Raw genomic sequence first — 12,817 nt, forward strand, 5'->3', positions numbered from 1 at the left:
TAGAAATTTGGACAAAAATCTGAAAAATATAAAGAGAGAAAAATGAACAGAATTCAGATTTGAAATTTTGAAAATTATAAAAATTTAAAGGAAAATTTGGAATTAATAATCCAACCTTTGCCCGGTTTTCTTTAATTAAGCCTACCTATGCGATATTTCTAAATAATCCAACCTTTATGACCCAACTACTATTATTAAGCCTGGATGACCGGTTACCTGCTATAAAGTCAACATTAAAAACGTTGACAACCTAAAGTTGGTTTCCCTGCTAAAATATTGGACACGTCATCATCACTTGCCACCTAAACAAGGATTTCATTTTTTTTCAGAAAACCCTTAACCCTTCTCTTCTCTGTACCGTGTTTCAATTCCTCTCTCCTCCATTACTGCTGCTTCAACCACAATTGTACTAGTTCATGACATCATCAGCGATTTTCTTGTGGAAATAGGTGACTTCATCCACGCGCATTCAAATTTCGTCTCCAAAATCGTACAATTGAAGGTGAACTTACGAACCTTAACGTTTTTGTTCCTGTTTTGGTAAATTTTGAATTTTGGGCTTCCTTGATGGTCAGTTCGTAAAAACCCGAGCTGTTGCAATAATATAGTTTTTTTTTATGTTGTGGGATGTTGGTTATTGTGGTCTTGTTGAAAATTTAGAAAGAAAAAAAGACCTTGAATTTGAAGAAGATCCAGATCCAACAGGCAATGACTTTACCCCAGGTCCCCAGCCATAGCAATTGCTGATTATTTTTGATGAACTTCGAATGGAGAGGTATGAGGGATCGACAATGGTGGAGAAGAGGTAGAAGAGAAATAATGGAGAGGAGTTCAGAGATGAAGCAGAAAATCGCAGAGGAGAGAGGAACGAAAATTAAAATAGAAATTAAAGAAAATAAGGGGCAAAAAAAATTATAATTGTTATACGCCACGTAAGGGTGAATACCGTCTATAGCAGGTTAGTAACTTGTTAGGCTTAATAATAGTAGTTGGGTCATAAAAATTGGATTATTTAGAAATATCGCATAGATAGGCTTAATTAAAGAAAATCAGGCAAAGGTTGGATTAATAATTACAAATTTTCCAAATTTAAAACGTATACTTCGTAGTAGGATAGACACAAATCGAACAAAAACTCTACAAAATATATAGTACTCGATTGCTCGGGTCTACGACCAGGTTAAATAAAAAGCCAAACCTCAGAGTCAATACTCTCGAGTTGTCGATATTTTTCGACAGTCTCACACTTTCACTCGGGCTCTGTCTCCTTTGCCCTGCCTTCATCTACTTCCTCTCTCCTCTCCGAAACGGCCGCCGCAACCACCACCTACTGACCTACCCCTCCCTCCGCCCCTTCCCTCAACTTTCCCTCTCCCTTCTCTCCACAACAATGACCAGCTGGAAAAGTCTAATCCTACGAATCGGCGAAAAATGTCCAGAATACGGCGGAACCCTAGATTTCAAAGACCATATCGACACCTGCTACGGAATTCTCTGGCGAGAGTTAGACCAACAAGAAGGAGAAGAAGTTCTCTACTACCTCCTCCAATGCGCCGAACAATTGCCCCACAAATCTCCATTTTATGGCACAATAATCGGTCTATTAAACCTAGAAAAGGAAGAACTCGGCAAATTAGTAGTCGAAACAACTCACTCAAATCTACAGGAGTCAATTCAATCTGAGAATTGCGACAGAATTCGTGTTCTGCTACGGTTTCTCACTGTTTTGATGTGTAGCAAGGTTCTTCAGCCAGCTGCTTTGGTGGTCGTCTTTGAGACGCTGCTTTCGTCGGCCGCTACGATAATCGATGAAGAGAAGGGTAACCCAGCTTGGCAAGCGCGGGCTGATTTCTATATAAGCTGTATTTTGTCTTGTCTTCCTTGGGGAGGAGCTGAGCTAATGGAGCAAGTTCCGGAGGAGATTGACCGAGTTTTGGTTGGGATTCAGGCTTATTTGAGTATAAGGAGGCATGTTATGGATGTTGGGTTTTCAATTTTCGTTGATAATAGCAGAGATCAGAGAGCTAATGAAAAGGTATGACCTTTTATTTATGTTTTGTTTTTATTGATTTTTCTGTCATAATTTTCAACCTACTTTCATAATTTATGTTGTTTGGTTAATTATTAGGAACTATTTAATTTTGATTGGCACTTGTAGCTTGTATGTATGGATGAGGGGTTTCGGAGAAGGCAGGGTAGGGAGGGTAATGGACTACGAAATCTCAAGTGAGGACGAGGATCCTTCTGTTAAGCTATGAGCCAAATAGCCAATCTTTTGTGGCGACCGAACCGTGAAATTTACAAGAATCCATGGAGTAAGCCTAAACCAGTACATAGCTTGTATGTATGGATGAGGGGTTTCGGAGAAGGCAGGGTAGGGAGGGTAATGGACTACGAAATCTCAAGTGAGGACGAGGATCCTTCTGTTAAGCTATGAGCCAAATAGCCAATCTTTTGTGGCGACCGAACCGTGAAATTTCCAAGCATCCATGGAGTAAGCCTAAACCAGTACATAGTCACCAATTCACCACCACTTTTAGTTCAATGGGATAGCGTGAATAGTTTGGGGGAAAGGTCCTTAAGCCATTTCTGTGACATGAGGTTAGGATGATGTTACTCTCTAATTTAGCTCCCTGCTTCAAGAAAATGTGAGGAGAGATACCCAATTGGGCGTGGAATTCAGTTACACATACTTTGCTTATATCTGACTTTGATTTCCATCAATCCCTTGTTTTCTTAGTCACTGCATCTTGAGGACTTTATATGCCACCAATACGTTATCTATATTTTACCTTCTTCAAAAGAAAATAACTTCTGCGGCAGTCACTGATGATCAAGGTAGAATTTTTAGCCTCTTTTCCAAAGTATTTATAAATTGATATTTAGTTTGTATACCATTTTGTATAAACTAATAAGTCAAAGATCTTTATTGTTATTTAGATATTTTTTGGGATTTGAGACCACAAAGTGTGGTACATCCGGTAAGTCCCACCAGTTGAGAATACTTAATTTCGTGGATTAATTTTCACTTTTAACCAGCCCCCTTAGATTTTGCAAAATTATTGCTGGCATCTTCTTTAGTCTCTGTGACTTACTCTCTTAAATGGACTCATATTTTAGAGCTCTTCTAGTTTGATTAATGTAAAAGAATAAGTAAGGTCATTGCTCATAGTTTGATAGTTCAGTAGGAACACTTGACAAGAGGGGGTGAATTGTTTCTTGGGAACTTGGGTAAGTTTCTTGCGGAATTTAAACAATAAAGAGACTGAGAACAATGAGCGAAGAAAGATATAAAACGGAGGAACCTTCTTGACCCTAATCAAGAAGAATCTCACTACTCTTTTGTATTAATGCAATAACTCTATTACAAATACACTCTTTAACTCGAGTTCCTCTCGAACACGAGTTCCCCACAGCAATCCCCTTTGATTACTGTGCTCCTCTTTCTCTCTCTCCTTTTCTCTTTGACTTAACTCTAAGTCGCTCTTTTTCTCTTTGACTTAACTCTAAGTCAATTAAGGATCACTCAACCCTTAAACCCAAAATACAATTTGATATAAAACTTAGTACGTAATAAAGTTTAAAGTAATAAGGAACTCAAGTGACACTCTTTTGAAAACTGATTCTCTTTTAAAACGATTAAGCTCTTAAGATATATTTTGCAAAGATCAGTTGTGTGTTTTGAAAAGCAAAAACTCTTCTCCTTTTATAGGAGAGTTTTACCTAGGGTTGGGTACCCATGTTCTCCTCAACTACCCACTAACAGTTACTGCTCAGTAACATGGGAATAGTTGGAGAGAAACAGGGGAGACCAAATCAAAACACTAAATGCACGTTTAAATAGAAATACGTGGGAGAGTTTCAAGGAACATGGAAAATCTTTTACTTGAGAAACAAGGAGAATAAATCAGAATCCTATGTTTACATTTATTAATTAAATTCATTTTATTTATTAAAAATATTTTCCAAGTTAAAACTCTTTTATAATTACAGTTAATATATTTCATTTAAAACGTACCAAAATACTATGTCCCTTTCATTCCAAATTACGTTTAAACTTTATTAAATACTTGCATAAATCCTAAAACATAAGCTCATATGTTGTAGTTTTCATGTTGCACCTTTAGAAGCTTCACTCGAATACTTCCCAATTTGTTCCTTCTCTGGAACGTCGAGGATCCACATAATATATGAGGATCTCGCCTTAGGAACTCGCCTAAGGATCTCGCCTTTGTAAACTTGCTTAATGATTATTTCTTCAATGTAGTGTCTGACATGGATCAATTACTTGCTTATATTCCACGTTGCTTAGTTTATCCAACTCAGGATCTCCTTAACTTAGCATTATCCCTTTAAGGATCTCGGAACCTATTATGCAACATAACTTAACCAATTGTCAGGAGTTTGCTTTGTCATCATCAAAACTTTAGGGTCAACATAGTTGCTACAAACTCGTGCACAACCATACTCATGGAGTTTGCTGTTATAATCATTTTGGTGGAAATGGAATTAAACGACTCACGGAAGTATTCATGATTAATTAACAATACAAGTAACCTAGCTCGATTGACCGGTGTTAAACCATTTCATTTTTCAATTGAGCTACCCATATCATCTTCATTTTTCAACTTTGATATCCTATGTACCCTCCAATTTTGAGAAGCTTTGCCATGGAAATATGCCACCATATAGATCCCATCTCCGTGGGAAAAGTTTCTATTATGCTGCCAAGCCATAATCTCCTCCTTTCATCTCAAATCAAACTTATTGTTTCCCTGTGCTGTTTGTCTCATTTGATTTCAATATTGCAAGTTTTTAGAAAAGTAAGAAATTCTCTTAGTCCTTAAAGCATCCCTAAAAGTGAGCCATCTATCTTCTTGCATTAGAGTAAAATACTCTTTCAAATATCTTAGTACAAGCCCCCCCCCCCCCCCCCCCCCCCGCCCCCCCTTTCCCGTGCATAGTCCCCAGTTATGAATTGGGCTCACCAAAATATAGGAGACCCCAGGTATAACTATGACCGAGAACCTGTCAAAATGCATCAATTTTTTTAAGGCTGCCTGTCTGTTTGTCCAAGCCCAAATATCAAGAAACCCACTAACCATGTAATTGTGAAGGACTTGAATCCTGAAGTTCATCAGGAACCGTCCCTCTTTAGCCATTTTCAGAGAGTGCTTACCATTCATGAGCTTGATGTTACTCACAAAATTTATGATTGATACCCATGTAAGATGCTTCTCTTGCCTCTTTTACCACTCTTAGATGCCAACTGCCAAGTGCCTTGCCAAGTGTTCCTCATCAATATATCTTTGTTCATTGCATCAATGTGATGCACATGAAGAGACAGCTAAAGCTAATCCGCCTCCAATTCTTGTGTAACTTCTAAAATAACATCTGATTCCCGACTTATCAACTGTTAACACGTAAAATCTGTCAAAGAAGCCTATATAAGCTTTACTCCACCTCAATCTAAGTCTTTGTTTCACACGGGAAAAGGAGAGGATGCTTTCTTCTTCACAAGTTCATGAAGGTCATCAACTGCCTCAACGCTTTCCAACAATAGCAGTCCCAACATGGAAGCCTCTTGGTGCCTGGTGGTCTCCCATTTGGCCTACCTGAGCTAAAAGTTTAACCATACCAGTAGGTGCAATATTTTGAATCGTGAACTTCTGCTTCCCACTTCATATCACCCAATACATCCATCATTCTATTTTCTCCAGCTTTGAGGTGGTCGCTCCTCTCTCTAGTGTATGTCTGAAGATTTTGCTTCCTACTTGGACCTTTGCCATAATTTGTGTCTTGATTTCTGTCCTTTGGCCTCTTACCTGTTGCAGTGTGCTCATCCACTCTTTGCTGAGTTGTTCCTTCCTGAAAAACTAAGAAGCACCTGGGACTACTCTAGTTAACCCCTTATGTCCATCGCCCCCTTATGCCTCTCTCTTTGTTAACGTACTGCCTGTAAAACTGGAGTGATATCAGATTCTGTTTGTTTCTTCATAACCCACTCTGAACCGTTCTCCTATCCTAGCTCACATCTTCCTCCCCGCTTTGCTCTCAAACCTATTAGCCACCTTATGCCCAGAAAACCAAAGGTTTCCAACTTCCAACACTTAGATGTCTAGTGTACATCACTGCTTCCTCCTCATTTTCAGTTTTTTTCTTCTCTGAAGATATACAAAACTAAGGACCCGATTGTCTTTTAATCTACCTTCCTTGTCAGTGGTTATGAGCCTCTCAACAGTTACAAGCATACCACAAGTCCACAACTGTTACAAAAGTCCGGGACTCGGAGTTGCCAGTATTACATATTCACTATTCAAATAGTATCCTCCAGTTCTTATTCATATCCAAAAGTTAGATAATATCAGTTCTAACTCTGGCCCTAAGGGATCCATCCTCTCAAACTCATCCTCCTCTACTTTAAGAACTTCCCTACTCTTCCTTTCCCCCCCAAATCCCTAGAGTCCAACCCTAATAGCATGTTATGAGTGTCACCAACAAGGGGAATTAGTTAGGGAAAATTGAATGTCGTTCACCTATGTTGATTTTCTTTGGGAACAAACAAGTGTTGGTTTAACCACCATGGACATCCATTTAGGACCCTCGTCTTTTCTCTCCAATGGAAGGCTTGGATGATAGATTGAAAGCTAGCTCTTTCTATTGTCCTTATCAGGTTCATGTTCCTATTGGAAGCCTCAAATTTAAAAGGAAGATTAGTTGCTAAACATCTAACCAACAATTGAATTTTGCTGCATTCAACAGTTTCAACTTGTCTCCCAAGTCCCAATTGTCTTAGTTCTACAATCTCATCTTCACCTACCAGTTTCTTGTGTTTACACTTCACCTCCGGCATGAAGGCTTGCACAACCCTCCTGGAGGGAATTCAAGCTTTATAATTTAAGGCTTACAACTAAAATATCTTGTTAGGGCACATGTTATAGTTCATCTGGAGGAATTAAAAAGATGTAATTATGTTTGAAATTGAAAGGATTCCTTTGTTTGGTTAGTTATCATGGAAGAAAATGAAGGGAATTTTGTGGTTTGATTTATTTTCTATCCAAATTCCACCTTCCACTATATTGGAGGGAAAAAAAAGAGATTTTGTTGTAGTGTTTCTTGTTACTTTTACAATTATTGAAACCAGACACTATCTACGTATATTGTTTTCCTTTACTCTTTCCTTTCTTTTCCTTCTATATCAAGTAAGTTGAAAAGAATAAGCTGCCTATTTACAGCTCTATCAGAGAAACTACATATGGCATGGACTTTGATCTGGGCAGTGGGCACAGTAACCATGGAGCTGCACACAACCTAAATTGTGGGATAGGAGATCATGTGCTGAGATAAAAAGGCAAATCCTTTTTCTTAAAGGAGCTTTTCCCTCTTTCTTATCCTAAAGCCCCTAGAAACTCAGGAACTCTTGATAGTTGATCAAGACAATTCAGTTAGGAAATTTTTGAGTCAATTGAGCTAAAATTCACACCTAGAAAGTCTGAAATGAGAGGGGAATTTTACACAGTAAAGGATCCACTCCTTTTATGTATATCAGATTGAGCCACTCCCTCTTCGAAATAAGCATATTAGGTGGTAAAACTTTGTGAGATGTTCCCTTCTATTTTAGAATTGTGAAGCATTAAGATGAACTTAGCTTGGATTATGGAATTCCGAAGTAGATCAAATGTCATGGATGATTGTTGAGGTTGAGGGCATCATTAGCTTAATAGTTCCTTTTATGCTTGTTGCTTAATGCCCCTTAGGGTTATCTTTGTCTGCGTTCCCTCCTTTTGTAAAATGAACACTCCTATGGATTTTCTGAATAAATTCTTTATTAATTCAAAAGAAGAAAAACAAAAGATAAATCAAATGTCTTTCTAGACTATCGTCTTTCTATACGCGACTTGTTTTTATCACTGTCAATTTTCTGTCCTATAAAATAACATATGCTTGTTAGTTGCCTATTGTATCGAGGGTATATTAGAAATAGACTCTATGCAACTGTGTAAACTTGATTCCATTCCCCTTATACTCCCTCCGTATTTATTTAAGAGATACTCTTGGTCGGGCACGGGTATTAAGAAGAAGAATTGAATGAAATAAAGTAATAAAACAAGTGGGGTTGGGTAGATATTTTAATAAGTAAAACATGTGGGGACCATGTCATTTTAGGGGGTCGTGGGGTGGGGTGTAGTTATGAAATTATTTGTTTAATAGGGTGGTGGGAAATAAGATATATTAGATGGATTATTTAATTAGATGATGGGGTTGATAAGTTACTAAAAATGGCAAGTGTATCTCTTAAATAAATACTGCCGGAAAAGGCAAGTGTATCCCTTAAATAAATACAGAGGGAGTATTGCCTTAGGATGGGGCCTTAATAGAAGTATTTGGGTAATGAGAAAGTTTTGGTGGTATAACAGGTTGCTGTGTGTAAAAGGACCAGATTGCAGATAAAGAGTAAGGTTAGAGAATTGGAAATTTTGCATGAAATATTGAACAGGCTGTACACTCGCATAAAATTATTAAAGTAACAACTCTAACTAAACTAACAGAGGAGGCATATGTTTTTTTAAAATAAGGACCAACTCATCCAGCTTTGTGTCCATTTTGCTCTTAAAAGAGAATTCTGCAAATCACGCTTCAGGATAACTAAATGCTGCTCCTCAAATTTACTTGCTTGAATTTTTTTTTCAGGATTTTTTGGAAGATTTATGGGGTCGAATCCAGGATTTATCCAACAATGGGTGGAAACTTGAAAGTATTCCACGTCCCTACCTCTCTTTTGAAGCTCAGCTTGTAGCTGGAAAGTCTCATGATCTTGGTCCCATTAATTGCCCCGAGCAGCCAAGTTTGCCGGCTACTGCTTCCAGTGTCAGCTATGGTAGACAGAAGCATGATGCCGATCTAAAGTACCCGCAAAGAATTCGCAAGCTGAATATATTCCCTCAAAATAAACTAGAGGATTTGGCACCTATAGACCAGTTCATCATGGAAGAGTATCTGTTAGACATTTTGTTATTCCTGAATGGTTGTCGGAAGGAATGTGCTGCTTATATGGCTGGCCTTCCGGTACCCTTTCGCTACGAGTATCTTATGGCAGAGACAGTCTTTTCACAGCTCCTTTTACTTCCTCAGCCACGATTCAAGCCAATATATTATGCTTTGGTTATCATGGATCTTTGTAAAGCCCTTCCTGGGGCATTCCCAGCAGTTGTAGCTGGTGCTGTACGTGCTCTTTTTGACAAGATTGCTGAATTGGATATGGAATGCCGTACACGACTCATTCTTTGGTTTTCGCATCATCTGTCCAATTTTCAATTCATTTGGCCCTGGGAAGAATGGGCCTATGTGTTGGAGCTTCCAAAGTGGGCTCCCCAACGTGTATTTGTTCAGGAGGTTCTGGAAAGAGAAGTTCGATTGTGTTACTTGGAGAAAATCAAGCAAAGTATTGAAAATGCCCCTGGCTTAGAAGAGTTGCTTCCCCCAAAGGGTGGTCCAAATTTCAGATATAGTGCAGAAAATGGCAGAAACAAAGCTGAGTGGCTTGCATTGTCGGAAGACCTCAATGGCATGGTTAGAGGTAGGCAAACTGCACGAGAAATCATATCATGGATAGATGAAAATGTGGCTCCTGTGCATGGGTTGGACGTCACACTTCAAGTAGTAATTCAAACTTTACTGAATATTGGATCAAAAAGTTTCACTCACCTAATGACTGTTTTGGAGCGATATGGGCAAGTGATTGCTAAGGTATGTCCAGATGAGGACAGACAAGCAATGCTGATTAGTGAAGTGAGTACCTTCTGGAAGAATAGTACTCAGATGACTGCCATAGCCATCGATCGTATGATGGGTTATCGTCTGATCTCCAATCTGGCTATCGTGAAATGGGTCTTCTCTCCTGTGAATGTGGATCAGTTCCACACATCAGATTTATCTTGGGAGATTCTCAGAAACGCTGTAAGTAAAACTTACAACCGTATTTGTGATCTTAGGAAAGAGATCTCGTCACTGAAGAGGCGTCTTGAATCAGCAGAAGAAGCAACATCAAATGCTAAAGCAGAAATAGAGGCAGCTGAGTCACAACTTACACTTATGAACGGGGAACCCGTTGTTGGTGAGAATCCTTTTAAGTTGCAACGATTAATAACTGCTTCTGAAAAGGCAGAAGAAGAAGAGGTGTCTTTACGTGAATCCTTGGAAGCAAAAGAAGCTCTGCTTTTCCGTGCCCTTGGTGAAAACGAGGCTTTGTTCCTCTCCTTGTATAACAACTTCTCCATCATCCTGCTTGATCGCCTCCCTGCAGACTCTGCTATCGGAACATCTCGTAGCTTGCTTTCTAGTCAGACTGACTTAATGACTCTGGACTCTGACGAGCCATCAGGAATGGATGTGGATGTAAACCAAGAGAAAGGATTAAACAATGTGTCTAATGGTGAGAAAGGAGCTGCTACTTACAATTTAAGTGAAACAGACCAATGGGGTTTATCAACACTGGGTTATGTCAAGGCGATTACTAGACAGTATGCCTCCGAGATTTGGCCACACGTTGAGAAGATAGACCAAGAGATTCTGAAAGGAAACGTTCACTATCTTTTCAGGAAAGCAGTCTATTGTGGTCTAGGTCGATTAACTGATGAACGCTGATCGCGATATTTATGTATCAGGGAAGCAGCTTATTGCGGTCTAGATAGGGTTAGCTGAGCTAACTTAGCTCATAAACATTGGTCACAAGCATGTTGAAAGCATTTTTTAGTTGTAAATTAGGAATTTAATTTTAAAGTTCTTACGCATCCCTAATGTTGTCTTGATTTTTCCCCAGAACTATATTTATCCTGATTCCTGTTTGAGCTCATATTTTTTTTACATGCTGTGTTAGTTTTTACGGTGTATTTATTTATTTATATTAATTTTGGTATTTTCCTTTAAATTAATTTTGTCATCACCTGCTAGTCTGCTACGTACTACGTATGTCACTACGTGGTTGCTGCTGTGCTGCTTAAGTTAACCAAAGATAATGATGCGATTATGCTAAGATTATTGGAGTAGAGAGTAAAATATTTTTTAAGGCAATATTTATGTTCAACGGTTCAAGGAAACAATTCTAACAATTCTACGACATAAATTGTTGGTAGAAATTTTAAAAAAGAAATATATATATATACATAAAAAGACCAGGTTAACCGATTTTAGAGAGCAAATTTAACTCATCTTTTCGGATGATGAGGGGGAGGAAATTACTAAGGTTGTGTTTGGTTTGTTGTAAAATATTTCAGTGAAAAAAAGTTTTTTCATGGAAAAACACAATTCCAAATTAGTCTTCTTTTGTTTGTTTCTTTACAAAAAATTCATGGAAAAAGGAAGGAGAAGATGGGTGAAGATTGCTGGGAAGAAAGAAAAGGGAGGTAAGGAGGAAATGTGGAAAAGTGGTTTTCCTTTCTTTCAAATGGGAAACGTTTTTCATCTTTGAAGGAGATATGGAAAATTGTTTTCCTTCCCTTGCCAAATCAAACAACGTAAAATGAGTGAAAATAAGATAATTGTTTTTCATAAAATGTTTTACACACAAACCAAACACTCTCTAAAAGAAGACCGGTAAAAATTTATTGATTTGCCCGAAAGGTATCTAAAAAATCAATTAGTAGAAGGTACACCCGGTTGCGTATAGCTCTACACGCAACCGGGTCAAAACTACGTCGTTTTGATACCAAAAAATAATAATTAATAACACAAAATACTTTCCGGATATTTTGGTATCTTTTGGCAGTTATATTAGGATAGAATTTTTAAATTTAAAAAACTGCCAAATAAAAAGTCAATAGAAAAGGAAAAAGATTTAGAGAATCAATTAGAATTCTCGTTGATGTCGTCAAAAGGAGAAAACCAAAATAAAGAACATCTTCATCTCAAAAAATCGCAAATTAGGCAACACAGTTGCTCAAATTCGTAAATTTCGTATGTGTTAATCTTCATTTATTCAAGTAAGTGTGTATTGATGTTCTTTTCATGTGTAATTTAATTGTTAATTTCATTTATTTTGACAGTTTCTGATAATTTTATCTATTATTAATTGGAATTTCATGGGTTTTTTGTACACCCAAGAGCAGTCGTGCATCTTAATCAATGGCAGACGTAGTGTTATCAACCAGTAATTAGAATTTGTCCTATTTTGTGTTGATTTCCTTTTCCAATTGAACATGTGCTTTTCTTCCTAGTTATGTGCTTGTAGTTGTAAATATGTACTTTTATGTAAAGTAATTTTTTTTGGTCATAGTTATGTGCTTGTAGTTGTAAATATGTACTTTTATGTGAAGTAAGATGTATTTTTATATTTAGTAATGTGTAGCTTTTGTGTAAGACCGTCTAACGGTTAGACCACTTTTTGGGTAATAACTAAACTAGTGTAAAACATAACTATAAGTAATAAAATCATAACTAATTGAATAACAAAATAGTTAAGGTATAGAGACAAATAGTTAAATTTATAAGTCGAATAGTTAGTATTTTCGAACAAACTTATTAATAACTAATACTCATAAAATCTTAACTAATAAGTTTCATTCTTTAACTAATTGATTCAGTGCTTAACTAATAGGTTCGGTTGCATAACTACTCGGTTTCGTTGCTTACTAATTGAATTTCAAAGTTAACTAATTGGTTTCAACGCTTAACTAATTAGTTAAAGTGCATGCATAAAAGTGGTCTAACCGTTAGACCATCTTTCCTAAAAGTTTGTATTTTGGTTTTCGTTATGTGCTTTTGGTTAAATGTATTTTTTTTTTGTCCTATCATGTACTTTTGCACCTTCAATGTATTTTTG

General features: G+C 37.4%; 1 protein-coding gene across 1 annotated transcript; it reads left to right on the forward strand.

Annotated features, from left to right (window-relative positions):
- Positions 1–1,181: 1,181 nt before the first annotated feature.
- On the forward strand, positions 1,182–10,863 carry LOC110801283 (nuclear cap-binding protein subunit 1). Its single transcript, XM_022006631.2, has 2 exons — positions 1,182–2,035; positions 8,692–10,863. Exons 1-2 carry the CDS (start codon positions 1,391–1,393, stop codon positions 10,642–10,644), a joined length of 2,598 nt encoding a protein of 865 aa, XP_021862323.2. The 5' UTR covers positions 1,182–1,390; the 3' UTR covers positions 10,645–10,863.
- Positions 10,864–12,817: the final 1,954 nt, after the last annotated feature.

The sequence above is a fragment of the Spinacia oleracea genome, chromosome 2, assembly GCF_020520425.1.
Source record: "Spinacia oleracea cultivar Varoflay chromosome 2, BTI_SOV_V1, whole genome shotgun sequence".
NCBI lineage: Eukaryota > Viridiplantae > Streptophyta > Magnoliopsida > Caryophyllales > Amaranthaceae > Spinacia > Spinacia oleracea.